This window comes from Gavia stellata, chromosome 33, assembly GCF_030936135.1.
Source record: "Gavia stellata isolate bGavSte3 chromosome 33, bGavSte3.hap2, whole genome shotgun sequence".
NCBI classification, from domain to species: Eukaryota; Metazoa; Chordata; class Aves; order Gaviiformes; family Gaviidae; genus Gavia; species Gavia stellata.
Window position 1 is genome coordinate 3,558,470 of NC_082626.1, and position 18,400 is coordinate 3,576,869.

The window sequence follows — 18,400 nt, forward strand, 5'->3', positions numbered from 1 at the left end:
TCTCTTTACAAAAAATAAGTTTTACAGCAGAGCGCTGCTCTGGAAAGGCTGGCAGCTCTAGCTAAACACTAAGAAAAGCTAATTGATGCTGTGTGCTTTTTTCCAACATGAAGAGCATGCACAAGTTCAAAAATGTTTTGCAAGAGAGAATATGAAGATGAATTAAGAACAGAAATGCATTAAGGTTGGCTGCTCCTCCTTCACTTTTTTCACAGCAGGTTCCATTGGAGGGGATTTGTCACCATCGGTGTTCACCTTCTCCTGGGAGGCTTTTGCTGGTTTTCTTATATTGTCTGTCTTAGGAGGAACAGCCACCTCTACTTTCCGCTTTGTCTTGTCAGTTTTTGCTTCTGGCCTATCCTTCTCTTTTTTCTCCTTTTCAGGTGCTGCTTTGAAAGCCATAGAATCTGCTTCCATAGGCTCATCTCGCACAGGGGTGGCATCATCTCTGCTTGGGAGCATGAACAGAGAGTCCATTTTCACGTCTTCTGCTGTAAGTGGCTCTCTTGGTTTTCTCATTCCTTCTAACCACTCAGCATTGGGAAATCCTCCATTCTCATCCCCTTTTCTTCTCTTCCGGTGCTTTTTGTCTTTATTTCCTTTGTCACCTCCCAGTCGATGTTCCACCTCCTTCTCTTTTGATTTTGTAGGATCTTTGATGCCATGCCTCTCTCTTCCAGAAGTTTTTCCAGGGTAATTTCCAGCTGTATTACACTTTTGGTGGCTCTGCCCACCAGGATAATCCTGCCTCCGTCCCTGAGCATATGGTGAATTCTCTCGTCTGGTCCCAGGTGGACCAAACCTGTCTGGAGAAAAGTAGCCTCTTCTTGCATACGGCGGCGATCGTGAGTAGGAGCGAGAAGGGGACCGACTAAATGACCGAGAGTAGGAGCGAGAGCGGGAAGAACCGGATCTTGACTTGGAGTAGGTATACAAACTTGTAGAGGAAGATGAAGCACTACAGGGACACTTGGGCCTTAAAAACACCACAACACACACAGACAAAAAAGATAAGTTAATTCAAAACAGTCACTCTCCCCATTTTTTTTCCTCCCAAATTTGGTTTCTTTTCTTTTTTCCTCTCCACATGCTTACGTCAAAGGTTCTTTCAGCTGCTGGCATAACGCTACTGCAAATTGCAGAACTTGCAAAAGTTTCTGCTTACAAGACAGAGCAGCTGCTGCTTTGTTAGTGTAAAATCATACAGGAAGGGTAAGTCTATTTCCACTCACTTCTATCACATGATCACTCTCCCACAGCTATTGATTGATTTACGGTGGTGTAGCCGGGCCTCTACTGGCACGTGAACGCGCACATATTTCACTACTCTGCAGCTACATGCAGTGCAAATCATTTTTGTTGCAGTAAGATGCAAAAAGAGCAAGTCTTAATGGCTACAGTGCATTATCACTATCACTTCCATCTCCCATGTGCCGAGTGCCCACCGCTCCTCTGCGGTGATATACTCCTTGATATACTTAATACTTCCCACTTCTGATCTTCAAAGTACTGCACAGATATGAACTAATCTTCTCTCAAACTTCTTTTAACTTCTTCCACATACGCTTCCTCTGTTGTTGGCTCATGATGATGTGTTTGGCCTGTTCTTGTCCCTGACTTGTTCTTTGCTTGCTTACGGAATGTGAGATTTCAGACAGTCTGTGGGATAGATCCTGGTTTTTGTTTTATCTTTCAGATTTTATAAACACAATACACCCTGACCAGCTATCTATAACAAATATATACCAAAAGGAAGGACTAACTTGACACTGCAATAATAGATACCACAGACTCCTCTCTCTCCAACTGAGAGAAAGCAGCTTGGCTATTTGAGATGACTAAATAGAAGAAATTCAAAATTGCCATAAAATGACAGCGTTGACTCTTCCAGTACTTTGCTCAATCAGTATCAACTAAGTTGTTAAAAAAAAGAATGTTGGAGGTTGACTTCTATTGGAAAATCAAGTTCTTCATCCCTGTTCAGCTAGTAATCAGAAGGCTGGCTTTCCACCTGACCCTTTAATTGTATTTCATTTTCATATGTAATTATGGTTTCCTCACAAAGCGTTGTTTTTTCAGAGTCCTCTTTTCGGTCACGTACTGGAGTTCTATTTTCAATCATCTTACCGCAAGCACAGATCCCCTTTGTTAAAGCCAATTCAAATGAAGCCATTTAAAAATGAATTACCACTTGTACTCTCCACAACCACCTGTGCATACTTTTTGCATTATAAACCAGCTGTTGTGTAAGCTATGTTTTACGGCCTCATTTAACAGGTTATAAGTCGTAATATATTGAATTTCTGTGGAATACTTACAGTTCCCAGCCCGGTCTGCCACCTGCTGAGCGAACTGTACTGGCACTCATTGGGCGACCTTTTGGAGTGGGGAGAGGGAAAAGAAAAAAAATCCCACTCAGTTTCTCTGAAGATCATCTTTTTAAAGAAATTCTACAGTTATAGTTACTTACCGGTGGTGGGTATTGATTGTCCTTGGGGGCCCAGAAGGCTTGGTAATGCTGGTTGTCTTGGTACAGGAACCTGATAGCCCTTGTGAATCAATGCAAACAGTCGGAAAATAAGCTCTACTAAAATACAAGAATCACTGCATATCTTGAAATAAAACTCACGTTCTCTTCCAACAAACTGCTGGCTGACAGAGAGGAAGATTTAGAAAGTTCAGCGGCACTCACCAGAGCAGCAGGAGGTGTAACAGTCAGGAGCGGTGGTGGAGGTGGTGGCGGCTGCTGTGGCTCCTGAATCTGCTGACGGAGCCTCTTTGTGTAGCCAGTTCCATTTTCGAAGTTGTTCACAGCCTAGAGGCAGAAAAACATTGACAAAAAGCTAATAGGAAACTTCAGTAGAGGGACGAACAAAGGCCTGCACAGAGTAAAATTGCTTGTGTCTTCCTGTAAATGCTATCAAGCCTAAAAGAAATGGACGTACAGATATATGAACACATCACATTAAACCCTGATACTAATGATTGGTAACTCGGAGTATCTGTATTTAAAGTACTTCAGTGTTAGCTCCAAACTTGAAAGTGAGGCAATCATGTTAAACAAAAGTGGGACCTGAACTTGCCAGATTGTCTCTTCCCTTTCAGCTTTTAAGCTCTTTTTCTTCCCTTTCAGCTTTTTACAAATTGCCTTTTCTTACAAACAGTTTCTGTGAAAGGCATCGTGTTACCTTGCGTAGGAACAGGTTGGCAATTAAAGCGTCAGGAGAAACATCGGTTTGATGACACGCTGGGCAGGTATGCTCCTCAGAGTCCAGTAATGCTGTTCTAATACCTGTGAATCATTAGAATCATCAGAATAGTTTTAGCCAAACTAAGGCAATTTTGGGGGTTCTAGCCAAGTATAAAAACACGTATATGATTAATGGGTGAATATGGTCTTGAATTGAGAGCATGAAGCTCTCCATGTTCAGTAATGTAAAGAACTTCTAGTATGCAGCAAATCACTCCAGAGTTTTGAAATTTCACTGTTGTAACATTTGAAGTCGTAGAGTAGGCTGTGTCTTGATGTTTCGACTAGTCTTTGTTCCGCTACCTAGTACAATGAGAAGTCCCCAACCTCAAGGTTCCTGAATAAAACACATCTCAAAAAAGCATTAGTAGGTTTGAGTTCTGAAGGTCTTAAGCAACTGTCCCGTGGAGAAGAATGTGGATTAAATGCCTAACTAAATGCCCTTTGTGGCAGACCACAGTGAGTCACCAGAGTTGGCTATCTAATTTTGTATGAGAGAAAGGGCTGTCGACAAACTAAATGCATTCGATATCTTATACTGTAACCACCTGCACAATTACGCACTCTTCTCATACTCGTCCTTCCGCATGTAAAGAGGATTTAACTGGATATGTAAAAAGGGAAAAAAGGTTTCTGCCTTTTTTTGCCCTTTATGCAAGAGGAGTCCTTTCCTATTCAGGGAATACTCAAGTGTTAAGTAGAACTGGCAACAAAGTAATGGCGTTATCTCCTACTTCTACTTTCAGAAGATCAGACGTGATGTTTTGAAATAACAAACATGGGAGTAACACTTACATTCGTCACAAAAACTGTTTCCACAGCAGGGAATAACAGCTGCATCAGTTATTAGCTCTTTACAAACGGGACATGACAACTCATCTGGAATGGGATCATCGGAGGAGGAGGAGGAGGGCTCCTCTGGTGAAAAGGGAGGCTTTTCCTTCTTTCCTCTAGCATAAGCTTCCCTAGAGGGCAGGTGGGGAAGGAAAAAGAAACCAGTCAGAGATGGGTAAAGGAAAACTCTTCCAAGCTTTTATCAAAGGGCAGATAATAGATGGAACTCTGCTCACTCCACATTTGGCTTCTAAAAAGTCGGCATTTAGTTTAAACTACTTTCCTATAGCCACAATACTGGAAGAGGGAGGGGGGAACACTTTTCCTTCTGCAGAACTCTCCCATTCATTGGGATCAACTAAGAGATGAGCTCAGACTAGAAAAATCATTTTTTGACAGCTAGAAATCAGGTGAAGTGAACCCCACCACTCCTTTGCCAGAGGCTAAATGTAAATGGCAGGCTCAGGATGAAGTTAGTCTCCGAATAATTACGTTTTATAAATGGAAGAAGTCTACGGTGCAGCTTCTACAAAAGGAGATCCACAACAGAAAAGCAGAAGTGCGACCAAGTGCATTTTCAAACAGCCACTCTTGCCAGCACACAGTAGTATTTTCTTAGTTTAGAGCAACAGGAAAACCTCAGTCTGTTTCACACATGGCATTTGACAAGAGTCAGAGGGGGAGGAAATCTCAGTCCAGCAGCTCTGTGTTAAATTTTGCAAGAAGCCTTTGAAACATAAAAGAGAAGCAAAACGAGCTTTCCAAGAGAACGACTCCACTGTGAACACGACTGAAATGTTTTGCAGAAATACATATTCTTAGCACACCGCAAGTTGAACCAACTTCCAGGGGCACGAACAGTAGGACCACCCTATGTGAGTACTAGAAAGTATCACCGATTTTAAGGTTAAGACACAATGACAATGCTTCCTCCCCCGTAACTACAGAGGCTGGCCAACTTGGTTGCATTGCCACTCAGGCATTCACGCATGGTTTTGCTCGTTCACTTTTTGGTCAGTCCAACTAATGCCATACTTACGCATTAATAGTTGGTATTGCGTATTTCCCAGTGCTTGTCAGCATAGCACCCTTTGTGTTGGGATCTTGCACCTCCATCATGAAACTCCTTGGAATTCCTGTGCTCTTTTTAAGTCTGGGAGCAGACTCAAAATTTTTGTTCTGTTAAGAAAAGCCATGCAGACATATCTCATCTGATGACCCGCACTTAAAATGACATTTCAGTGATTATTTTACGCAGCAAAGCCTTTCATCCTCTCCTTTTGCCTAGCGTAAGGGTTGCTCAGCTGAAATACTGATTTTCCTAAAGGAGTATCGTCAGCATGTTCCAAAGGCTGGAGCAGTGTTTTGAACTCAGTCGACATTCTTTGGCTTAACTTCAGGTTCCTTCAGGGTGAAGTATCCCTCAGCTCAACCAGAGACTTGTGCAATTAACACACGCAAATATTCAATAGATGGGGTCAACAGAAATATCTTGGTTTTATACAAAATACAGAAAATGGTGAACTGTCATTAAAACCACAGTTAAAACCACAAAAATTCCCAGTAATATTGAAATACATAAAAATATGCATGAAAGTTCACAGAGAAAGATCTATGGACATATTTAATGTCTATGACCTAGAAAAAAGAAAATTTCACATTTGTAATTCCAGGTCTCCCTTGAATTTTGAAGGGCTTTGCAACATTGCCATATAAAGTGCATTTCACCCCAAGAGAAACAACTCTTCATATGCGTGGTCATGTATTTGTTACCTAACTGCCAAGGTAAAAAAAAAACAAAACTAAGACCAGAAGTCCCCCACAATCTTACCCCATTTGTCGGGCAGTCCTTTATATAGTGGCCAGGGTTTCCACAACGAAAGCAAGTATATGACGGTGGAGGTGGACCCAAGGGTGTCTTCATGTAACTAAACGGTTTTGGGGAGAAAAAGAAGAAGATATGCATGTGTCTCTTGTGTTAAAACAAACATCTCTACCATTTTCCCATCAGCTTCAAAGAACAGATTTGACATTATCAGCACTTACCTGGTTGGTTCATATCCACAGCAAGACTGCATCATCATAGCTTTTATCTTGTCTTCTTCGGAAGCATTGGCTTCAGCCAGATTGGTGGTCTGTTTAAGAGGTAATTATTGGATGCACACATTAGAACCACATTTAAGCCCACACAGCCAAAGACAGCACCACTCACCCAGTCCTGTAAAGAGCAGCACAACGCTCGCTGAGGTCGCATGAAAACAGCTGCTTAGGCTCTGTTTGGACCTTACCTAAAGACCTGTCTAATCGATCCCATTTTCTTCCAAGTGGACTGAAGCTATGTGTAGAAAAAATTAGACTATCCACTGCCTTTAAACTGATTTTTAAGCTCCAGACTATTTGAAGGAGAAGATGTCCACTGTACATTTAATTGAGAAAGATGTATGCAAATATCACTAGTTACATTTTGCAGCATTAAAAGGACACACAACTGAAGAGCCGGAGAGGTTGTTTCTCCTTGCTGAAAGCCAGCTTCAGACACAGAAGCCTTAGAAGGAATCAAACTTTTTATAACCCCTCAGCAAGACAAAAGATTCTTCTCTAACTTCTCTATGTTAAATGATTAAACTACAGTAAGCAGAACCTGCAGTTTTTTCCAGCTGACTGTGTCCTTTTAACGTACAAATTGTAATCCAAACCTTATGCAGAACTAGATCTTCCAATTATTGACGGCAGCTGATTGTTTTTAAGTAGTATTTGTTCAAATGTTTTTATCACACACTAGTCCAGGTACAAGCAGGCTCTAAGGGAGTGACTGTAAATGATGTGGACTTTCAAGCACCTATCATTCCGACCAACCACTCATGTTTTTCTTCTTCTATGCATGCATTCACAAAAGCAACCAACTACTTTCAACATTTTATTAAATGGGTGTTTCATACAGACAGTAACATTGTCCAGATCGACATCTCTGAGAGCGCTTCCATTAACGTTTACAGAAAACTTTACAGATACTTGACTAGTTTGTGTGAACCCAAACGGTTTACAAAACACATCCAAACCCCACAAAACGTTCCCAGGAATAGAGCAAAAGTCAAAGATGGCATTTAATACATAGTAAGAGTCAAAAAGAAAACTTTTTACAACACATTGCCTCCATGCTAAGCCCGTCTGCACAAAAGAGGTTAGAGGAAGTAACAGTCTGGAGCTGCTTTATGCTATGTCCCTGCATTTTTCTGATATACTTAAATTTCCTCGGAAGCTTACACGTGTACACCACTTGGACAGTTTTCCACATTTTAGAGTAAAACTTCACAGGAGTTTACGGAAACAAGGACACGTTTAGGGACAGCACTAATGGAGACCAATTTCTTTTGCTGGCTACCTTCCCAAGGAATTTTCTTGTTTGTGTTTGGTTTGTTGTTTTTTTTTGCCAAATGGACACAACTTAATTTCTGCAGTGAGAGATGGAAGAAGGTAGCAGTGGGAAGAGCTTTCTCCTTCTCGGAAATGAACTCCAGCCTTTCTTTTCAGAACAAAGAACTAGCTCCTCTGCATTAGGCCCTGCCTTCTCTCATCTTTGTAACTTTAAAGACTAGTCATTTCATTGGCTAGCACTGTGCCTTTTCACAAAGTGCCACCACTAGTGCTTTCCCAGAGAAAGTTACACATTGTTGAGCAAAAAATGCAGGCAGTTCCATGGCAAAACATGGCATTACAACAGTTTCAGAAGGTCACATCTGCTAATATGCCACACGTACCCCTTGGTCTACTCCTATAAACAGTTAGGTATATTTACACAATTGACACAGCCTGCGTTCAAACAAAGTCTATTGTGTTGTCCACTCTCTAGCTACTCTGATTTATGAAATCGTGCAGCATTCAAAGAATGGATCTATAACTATAATGACTAGAAATTGAAAAATAGCCATGCAATTGTCCATGTTCCAGAAACGCCTCTAATTTGGCTGCTGCAAACCCCCTGAAATGTCCGTAACTTAGAGCCAACTAAACTCTTCTGTGAAAATTGGGTGAGTTTCCAGTGCAAAATTAACGAAAGGTATGAAAAATGGTAAACAGCTTCTGAAGTGCTGCTTCTTTGTGTCTTGAAGACGAGTAATACTGCAACATTACGTTGAGGCTGCTAAGGTACTCCCCTTCTATCTTCCCAAACTGGCGACTACTCTTCACAGGATAGTATCAAAATACACACACACTTTGAAGTTAAAAGAAATACTTTAAATTCTTAAAAACTACATTCAAGCTTTGCTCACATTACAACAGTTATCCAGCTACAGATCACAGTATAAGATTTAAAAAGACGAAGCAAACCCTTTTTTTTTTAAAGTATTTGACAAGACTCTCGAGATACCTTAATAAGCTGGGCCAGAGGAATCGGTGCGGAAGAGTCATCAATCTGTTCAGAAAAAATTAAACACACGTTCAAGTTCTACAATCAAAACATAGCAATAGTTAACCTCTACTGTAGCCTGAAAGTCTGCACTATATCCTCTGAGTGTCACAGAAAGAGGCATTTCCAACCTAGTGTAATTTGTATTTGTTCCAAACAAAGTCCAAACCTATGACAGCTTAAGAGTGCCTATGTGGTTAATGAGGAGAAACAACAATAACCAAACCTGCTGGAGATCAACTTACTGCTCCAGAGTATCTCAGAGAGGGACCCTTGTCAAATGCTTACAACTGCTTAGAAGTCAAAGGGCTAAGGAAGCTGCCAATTTTCAGCAAAAAAAAGGATTTGAAAAAAAATTTAAGTTTATTTGAGAAGGAAGCATCACTACAGGAAACTTATTTTCAGGGTAGTTTGGAAATTAATCAGTGAACGTCTCCTCACTTACAAATGCACATGGTTATGCTTTTTATGAACGCAGTCTAGTTGCCGGTGAAAATGAAGCACAGGCATATCAGCCCTGAAACACGAACTCTGCCCCTCCTGTCAGTAAGTTTAGAAACGCCAAACTCACCATACCCCACAAAACCCCAATAAAAATGCCAACCCAAAACATCAGCCATAGCAGTAACCCACCACTTTGTCTAGAAAAAAAAGAAACTGCTCAAAGTATTGAAATAAAGGTGTTTACCATGACAGAGTAGCCTATAAAAACTGATTTCTTGTATTTTATTAGACCACAGGCCATACTCTCCAAATTGGTTATGGAACTGTGAGAATTTAATATTATTCTCCTTGCTACCAGTCCAAAAGCAATTTCTAAGGATGGTGATAACATGGACTCAGAGCACAATCCTGTCATTTTTTTCTCCATTGCAGCCACACTCCTCCCTCCCTGCTGCCTACTGGAACAGCTTGCAGGAATGAAGTCCTCAGGCCACGGGGTAGTAATGGACTGCAGTGTCTAGTGAGAACTAATACCGAAGGGCAGTTTTGCCACAAGTGAAAAGGGTAACTCTTCTCTTGTTCCTTTTCCAGCATATTGAATTACACTGTGCCACCAACAGCACTTCAGCTTACACTAGTAAAACATTATCAGAAAGACACCGGAATCACTGCTTACGATGTCTGAAGTTGTTCAAAAACATGGAAAAAATTTCACCATGTAAACTGAACAGCTCCGCATGCCACTCTTCTTTACTTGTGGGAAAACAGGCCTATGTTCTCTCCTGGCAGGCACAACCACTGTCACGTGGTGCTTTTTCAGCAGCAAACAAGAAATGAGGAAAGCTCTCGACTGGAGTCTAGCATTAAACAGTCTAATATTGACCAGTAACTGAAACAGAGCAGTTAATCAACTATTAATTAGTTCTTCTGGTTTTTAGGAAGCGGTTATTATATGGCCTGCAGGCAACAGTCTCATTTCTTAACGGAGGTGATAGCACTCCTTTCTACTAAACAGCTATCAAAAGCAGCAAGTAGATAATTAATGTACTATTTAGTACGTTTGCCCAACGGCCACCTTCCAATCAGCCGACATTCTTGTGCCTTTTTTTTTTCCCTTTAAATGTCTACTGGAGTATTTCCTGCCAGTCCCTCCAGTCAGTCAAGTAGAAACAACATCTCCATGAAACGTGTATACAGCCCTAAGGTAATACTGCAGAAGAACTGGGGGGGGAAAAACCCCAAACACCAAAAACTAAACCCAAAACCCCAGACTCGACAGTCAATGTATTAACTCCCATTTCAAACAGAAGACTAAACAGAAACTAACACAAAGCAAGTGGGAAAGGGGACAGAACAGAGGACGAAAAGGCTAATTTCACTGCTGGGGTGCTACATTTAAATTACAGTGGTTTCCTAAAACCCGACAGCTTGGCTAAACTAAAAATTCAGCCAGGAAGGATCCCAGTTGTGCTCAACAGCGCTAAAACGATGGGCACGACTCTCTGCATTTCTGCAGCCTCTAAGGACAAATTCCAACTAGAGATCCTTGCAGTTACTGACATAGTAATGCTAAACCAAAAAGGATCCCCTTTCTTGCCTTGGCTGTAGTAACAGTAGGCCAGCAGCACAAATTTGGAAGTGTACAACAACAACAGCTAACATAACAGCAAGACAATGAAGGAAGAGTTAAAGTATCAGCTTTGTGCAGCCTTTTTAAAAATACCTTAACTAAACTTCATTTTGCTGCCTTACTGTTCAACAATAATTGGCAAGCTTTCCAGTGATTTATTCCCACCACAGTAAGATCCAGGTTCTGCTTTGAAATACCTACAGAAATACGTGTATTAAAAAACCAACCAAATAAAACAAACCCCCCACCCTTCAGACCAAGACCTGAGCTAGCTTTAAGAATAAAGCTCATTGTGCCTCCAAGCCTAGAAGCACCTGAGGCTGCCGTGCTTTGACAGTGAGAGAGAGAGAGAGGACTTGTAAAGAGAGATGCAAGGCTTCCACCCTCCCTGTGGCTACCCAGAACCCATGTCAGGTACAGTCAGAGCAAACAAGAAGGGAATGTTTTTGCCTGGTCTTTCATTTACTTTAATTAGTTCTAACAAACACTAAGTCTTCCCTCCCACTCCAGGAGTCTTCCTTTTTCTGTGGTTTTTTTTTTTTTGTTTTTTTTTTGGTTTTTTTTTTTTTGAGACATCTATGTTAGCTTATGGTAAGATGCTACATAGAAATGTAACACAGACATGCCAGGGAGCACACGAGGCTAATGTTTATAACAACAACAACAACATCAACAACAACAATAATAGTAATAATAATAATAATAATGTTTGAACATGAGAGTTGTGTTTATACACATGCTAGTAAGCAAAGAGGAAAACAACTGTTTTCAGGAAATAAAACCCCATCAGAATTAGACCAAATACTCTAAACGTGGTTTACATAAATGCATTACTTTAACTGCTAGGGTCACTGGGCCAGTTAAACTAACTCAAAATCACAATGAGAGGCATTCATGTCCAAAAAGGAATTTGAACCAATCAGTGATAGAATTATGGATGTCAGATTTAGACGTAGTGGTTTTAGACCTACCTACAAAAAGTTTTCAATTTTAAGTTGATTGCCTACCATTCCACGAGCATCAGAGGCCGTATTCTTCACACAACACAGACCCAGAGTTCATGAATTTCTAGATTAAGTTACCCTAACACCTTATCAAGTGATCAGATCCAATGATCCAGGGTTAGTGTAATGCCTCACACCGTTCCAGTGAAGAAAAAGCAGAATGTGAAAATGGCAAAAAATACACTCCAAACACCTTTTATTGCAAGAAACAAAAAGCACACAACAACCTACACAAACATCCAGATTACTAGCTGTCGACAGACAGCTGTAGAACATGGCACCATGTTCAACTGTGCAAACCTTGAGCCTACACGATCTAAAAATTATCATACGTTACCTGCACAGTACACAGTCATTCAGGAAATATTCTGGCATATTCAATGTGAAACACAATGCATTACTAGGCACAAATAGCAAGATTCACATTAGAACTGTGCAAACGATGGCATGACTCAGTTATTACTATGCTGAATCCAATACATGGTATTCACAACATATACTATGGTTTACTGGAAAATATATTAAGTTAATGTTTGGAAAATTAATACAAGGCTACATTGTTGAGAATTAAGTGCAGTGTGGAGAAAAATGTCTGAGATGGTGTTTTTACATACTGCTTTTGGTGTTCCACTCACTGGCTCAGTTCGACTTCTAGAAGAAGAAATCAAGGAGATGAGAACTTAAAGCACTTGTACCCAACATCAAGCAGTGAAAACACATTATAAAACCTGAACATCAAAACATTATGTTCTGATAGGCTAGTGAATGGGGAAATTTCTTCCTATACATAAACTCGTCTCTCTCTTTTGATCACATTCAATGCATTAAACACCACCCCCCCACCCCCCAAATCCCACGTCTACTTTGTCTGAAATCACTCTAAGACTTAGAGTGCCAAAATACTACATGGGTTACATATGCTACATTGACTAAAAATAGTAGTAGAAATGTCACCTGAAAGCAGTTCCTAGGGTTTTGTGTGCTTTAGGAGCCCTGTGACAAAAAAAAAAAAAAAAAGGTCTTAATTGCCAGAATTTGCTTTAAGAAAATCTTGAAAATGCTACAATATCTTAGGAAATACTTATTACATTTGAAACCTTGCTGAGCTTCCACATACTCCTTGATCTGTATCTGCATGCTGCTCATCAGGAATCAGACATGCAACCACTGATATCGTTAACAAATCCAAAGTGTCCCATGAGCAGAGGCAATTCAAAGGCTGCTGTGGAACTGATGTCCAAATAGAAAGGCTCATGCTTCCTGCCACTGCTAGACCACCACCGGGCTCGCAGTTAGAGCCATGTACCTCCTGAAGATGAGCAAGTTCGAGGAGATACTTTAGATTGCCACACAAGGGTTTCTTCATCCACTGACCCTGAAGAACATACTCCAAGGCGAGTAACGCATTTTGAAGGCCTCTCCACCATTACAGCACACATTCATCATTCCCAAACGTTAACCACTCTACCAGTTGTTTCTGCAATGTTTCCAGCTGAAGGAATAGAAAGCTAATCTGCCTGGTTAATTTTCAACGTTAGAACAGCAGTGCCATTCCTTCCTTACCCCCACATCCAGCTACTTATTTGATCTTTGAGGCTAGCAGCACCTATCCTCTCGTTTTAGGGCAGCGTTACAATAGCAGGAGAGGGTGACATCCAACCAGTAAGGGAGGATGCACTGACAAGACAGCACTAAGCATCCGTATTTCGATTAACCCCCCCCAAACAAGGCCACGTTTATAAGCACAACGCTGTGGCGTCCCGAATTACTAGGCAGTGCCTGAAAGCACTGCAGCAGCTACTGCAGTAATATGCCCAAAGTTTACATGCAGAGCCACATAAAATCAGGGGTTTTTGCTTGCAAATGCTTCATGGGCACCAGCACGCTGCTGCACTGTTTCTTCAAGACACACTGTAACTCATCAGTCTACTTGATTTATGAGAACCAACGTTAGAAAGACATGGCAAAACCACAAGCTAATAATAGCTACTGATTGTGGTGGAGAGGCGTACCTTTAAGGCGGCTGGAAAACATGGCCATTCAAACAATGCTAATGTAGCTGATACAGAACGGGACTGTATGAATACATACATGACATGCATTTGAAGAGCTGTAATTTTAATCAGTACACCCGATTCTCTGTCCTCCGTAAATCTTAGGAACACAGAATTAAAACCTGGAGCACAGATACCAGCTTAGGGTAAAAACAGACAAAGAAAGACAACCAGTAACATTTAGGAACGTGCGGAACTGCTTACTGAGTTTCAAGTTTGGAAAGGATTAACTGTTCCTTCATCGTGCTCGCACAAAAGGCAATACACTTTAGGATATTGTTGTTCTTCTCTTGCCTGAAACAGGCACTGTCTTTAGGAAACGAATAGGAATCACTTGTGAATGGAAATTCTTGTTTGCCTGGCTGGCCAGCTGGCAACCCTTGGTCTTTCCTCTATAGCTAGTATGCAGAACCCCCAGATTTGGGGCGTAAGAATACCTGCCATATCCCGCCCCCCTCCCCCAAATGCAAGAAATAGTTAAACACTCAGAATCAGACTCTTCTGAGACGGGAACAAATTACAAGTTTACACTACAGTGCGTATCTCTCTTTACTATAAAAGCAATAAAAGCAAACACATATAATAAGGAATCTCTCCACCTAGAGGGAACAGGATCTACAACTTGGATCTCAGAACAGTCAACCCCAGGAACAAACCCCACAGAATCATCTTACAAGTTACCATTGTTGGAGTTCAAACCCCGTGCCCCAGCAGGCCAAAAAATGTAAGTCTACTTTGGGACAGATGCGCTAAAATCTACCCCCTGACAACAAAACTTAACAGCAGCTTTAACAAGAAAGATACAAGCGGAATGCCTCTGTAAACTAGTATCTGTAAAAAAAGTCAACACACTGAAACCCCTAACAAAGAATACAATGCTTTATGGATACTTACAGAACAAAGGTTTTGCTGGTAGCTTTAACTCCTCCCACAGGGATTCTTCTAACAATTACCGATGAGTTCTTAGGAATCAGGGCATGATCATCTGTGTATTCTGAAAACAACATAAAGACAGACATAAACCAACATAAATTCAGGTTTGAGACTCAAACACAAGCAGCAAAATCTCCCTCATTTTTTAAAATAGTTTGAATGCCAACAGCAAAATGGTCTCAAAGGTCACTAAAGGAGAGTCTGCTAATGCACGAGGTTCTTTCCTCATCTAGCTTAGGTTGCTTTGGCTTCCGTTAGGCTACAAAACCAATAGACCTCTGGAGAAAAACAAACCACAGCAAAGTCTCACCTGCATAAACCAGATTCTAAAGCCTGCCTAGCTTGCCCTGCAGCAAACCAGGCACTTAGCTAAAGCACGAAAACTCTGCGCCGTCGCTTTCATAGCTCTTAACTGAAAACGCTTCACCTGTGCTGCTAGTGCTCCAGACTGACAGAACACAGAAGAGAGCCTGCCATGGCTGCCTATTTCTTGGGGCTTAATCCATCAACAACCACACTTCTCAGCTGCTCAGTGCTTTGCATTTCAATGGAAACAGCACTGACGCCCAGACAAACAATGGTAGATCACGCCAGCTGCAGTTCTGGAAGCCGAAAGCAGCTGTTTCTACCTGCTGAACGGAGTCATACGGAGTATTCCTTCTGGTCCAGACCACAAATCACCAGATTAAGACCAGTCCAGAGTCTCATGTTTGTTTTGTTTGGGTTTTAATTTTGCCTGATAAGCAGAATAGCACATTCTCCAAGTGTTTGGAGTCAGAATGTTACAGGGCAGGCAAGAGTACTCAAGAAACCTCAGTTCTGGAGTTTGCAGTTCTTCCACTATATTGTGAGAACATCTATTGTAAAAGACAGGTCAAGAAATCCAGATCAAATTAAAAGGAGGCAAGTTTAAATGCATCATTCTCGAGTACAGGCTTTTTGAAGGGAATTCTGCCTTTATAGAACTTGCCTCTGCAGTAAGCATGGAAGAGGACACCCCCCCACACCCCCCCGCACCTTTTAAAATAGGTCCCAACCATCCATTTTGCCTCCCCAGCATCTTAAAGAGAGTCCATCACATCAGTTTTTTCCATTGGTATTTAAAATCCTGTTTCCTTTTAGCTTATATTAGCATTGCTTCTATTACTAGATTGCCATGATGAAAAGTAACAATTAGTGAACTGTAAAAGCTTAGAGTGCTCGGCAAAATCTGAACAAGTAGGCCACCTTCACTCAAGGTTCACTTTGTTCTTTCCACGACCATTTCAGCCTTTAGTCAGGACTCCTGCACAGGCAATGTTATAAAAAAAAACCCAATACTTTATGTCCACGTGCAAGAATGCCAAACATCCCATTTAGGCAGAATATCCGGGTCTAGTGTTTCCCTTTATCTTCTGAAGGTGAGTTTAAGCATCTACATCTGCTTAACAAAAACTGAAATTCACGGTCACGCAGAGAAACCAGAAATTGGGCATACATATACACGGCACTGAAATGTATTCTCTAGCTTTGCTCTGAAAACCACTGGGGGATTTTTGCATTTTCACATGGAAAACACCCTTAGGAAAGCTTCAATAAGCATCAGTGTCACTCATATACGCAGTGTAAGATTTTATACTCATTTTACAACGGCCAAAGGGCAACACAACCTGCCTAGAGGAGGATCTTGTCACTGTCAAACAAGAGGGATGCTCTTTAAAGCAGGGAAGAGACTCCTGCTTTAACTTCACCTTTAGGCAACACCACATTTAACAGAACCTAGTGAGGCAGATACTTTTCCTTCAGTGGATTCTGATTACGTATGAAAACAAAGCAACAGACTTTGTAAAACTGGTATTATGGATATAGAGTAACACTTTGGGGGGGAACATACTTACGAGCATAAGTTTTTGTTCTAAAACTTTATAACAGAATGCTATATGACTTGGTAACAGTTTCTGCTATAACAGAATCCACATGTTTGGCCTATTTCGAAACATTTCTCCTTCTGGTGATAATAATTGGTCTCCATCACAGTTTATTACCATCCACCATTCTGGTTTTAAGGCTCTGTTTGACACAGACCCAGCTATTACAGGAGTGACGTCAGCCAGTTGGCCATTCAGCCCGCTAGCATTTGTGAAGCTGAAAGGACATCAGCATCTGAAGACAAAATTCAGAGACCCTCTGCAGCAAAGCCCTTCAAGCCAATTAAACACTGTTCAAAAGCTCTTGACAATTGTATTCAATGCTACTAGAGAAATTCAAGACTTCTGAAACATATCACTACCTACGCATGTCATGCAATCCAATGGCATCCCTAAGACCCCTAACATTGTGCTGTGAAGTCTCTTCGCAACCATTCTCCTGAAAATAGTTTTAATGTCTGTAGATACACAGCGAGCTTTCGGTCCGACCACTCTAAAGGCTAGGGCTGAAGTTACGGTCCCCACAGCATACATATTATCCTGTTTAAGCTTTAATACATCACACAGGAAGAGGAAAAAACCACCTGTACACATTTTAAAGAAAAGACGGTTGTAAGAGTGTCACAGAACCAGAGGAAAAAGACAAGAAATTTCATGTTTAAGGAATGAAAACACTTGACAAGTCTTTTTGTTTCCGAAAAGTCACAACCCAAGGTATTTAATCCCATTCAAACTCACCAAGATGGCAGACTACCAAACTGAAATGTCATACTAAGTAATACAAAACCATTATCACCTCCGAGAATCAAGCACCATTTACTAGATTTAAAAGAATATATGCCTTCTCTAAGAACATTTCTTATGTATATTGACCATAAATGTTCTGCCATAAAACTTCAGTACTGCCCTGATGTGGTTAACACGTAGTAGCAGGAGAAAAAGACAGGGGTAGAAAGGGATGATGAAAATGATGCTCAGTAGCATCTGAATGGCAATGTCTTTGGTGTAGAAAAGAAGGTATATTAACAAGAAATTCCAAAGCATAATTTAGATACAGAGAACACTCATGGGCAAGTGTCCTCAAGGCTTTAAAGGCTCTGTATAGCTTATAACTCACAGATTCACTCTTGATCCAAAACGTGGCAGGGAGCAGTTTCTGTAACAGCCACAAAACCAGTTTTCCAATGTAGTGGAGTATAACAAGTCGAAGACAAAATTAAGTCACCAAACCCACTTTTTGTCTTCCAATTAGCCATCTGTTCCATTTCTATCACTTTCAGCTTCCTCCACCAGATTTCAAAGAAATCTGGCAAGTTTGTTATTACAAGTTATCTTCCCACATTTCCTTATCATTCTACCTAGAAGAATTCCAGGAAACCAAAACGTTTGTAAGCACTACATGTCGCACATCAAGCACACATTCTTCGCCACCTAGCTCCGCCTCTAAAACACAGATCTGAAGGTTGTTGTCAGAACAGCAACTACGAAAGAACAGCAACTATGAAAGAACAGCTCTGTGAGGCCCCCAACACAAGTCACAGCTACCGATCGTGGCCGAATCGCATTATGGCTTCCCGGCCCACTTAAACCCCGGTGCCGCTTGCCCTCCTGGTCCCCCTGCACGCCGGCGGGATGGGTCCCAGGCTGAGACACGCTACGTGGGGACGAGCCACAAAGTGTGGGTCCCGCAGGCCACGGCCGCCGTGGGGCCATCTGCGACGATGCCAGCCACACGGTCCCCAAGGCCCCACGCCCGCTGCCTCCACGCACCTTCTTTGGTCTGGGCGTTGGTGATCTGCAGGTCGCAGTTGGCCGCCTTCAGCTTTTCACGGCCCATGATCCGGCGCTTGAGGTCGCACAGGGAGATGTGGAGGCCGCCAAAGGTGACTGTGTCATAGCTCAACTTGGAGAAGAACTTGTAGTGGACACAAGACAT

General features: G+C 41.5%; 1 protein-coding gene across 1 annotated transcript; it reads right to left on the minus strand.

Annotated features, from left to right (window-relative positions):
• Window positions 1-162: 162 nt before the first annotated feature.
• LOC132320020 (E3 ubiquitin-protein ligase RBBP6-like) lies at window positions 163-18,400 on the minus strand. Its single transcript, XM_059832118.1, has 14 exons — window positions 18,235-18,400; window positions 14,519-14,618; window positions 12,525-12,563; window positions 12,185-12,221; window positions 8,454-8,498; window positions 6,131-6,219; window positions 5,916-6,012; window positions 5,124-5,263; window positions 4,046-4,215; window positions 3,189-3,292; window positions 2,693-2,815; window positions 2,471-2,549; window positions 2,319-2,376; window positions 163-871 (listed from the first exon to the last, which is right to left on the minus strand). Exons 1-14 carry the CDS (start codon window positions 18,398-18,400, stop codon window positions 163-165), a joined length of 1,956 nt encoding a protein of 651 aa, XP_059688101.1.

Coding starts and splice junctions, on each gene's coding strand:
- LOC132320020 (XM_059832118.1), bottom strand. CDS start 18,400: ATGTCTTGTGTCCACTACAAGTTCTTCTCCAAGTTGAGCTATGACACA. Junction 14,619..18,234: donor CAACGCCCAGACCAAAGAAG/GTGCGTGGAGGC, acceptor TGTTGTTTTCAG/AATACACAGATGATCATGCC. Junction 8,499..12,184: donor TGAGTGGAACACCAAAAGCA/GTATGTAAAAAC, acceptor TTTTCTGAACAG/ATTGATGACTCTTCCGCACC.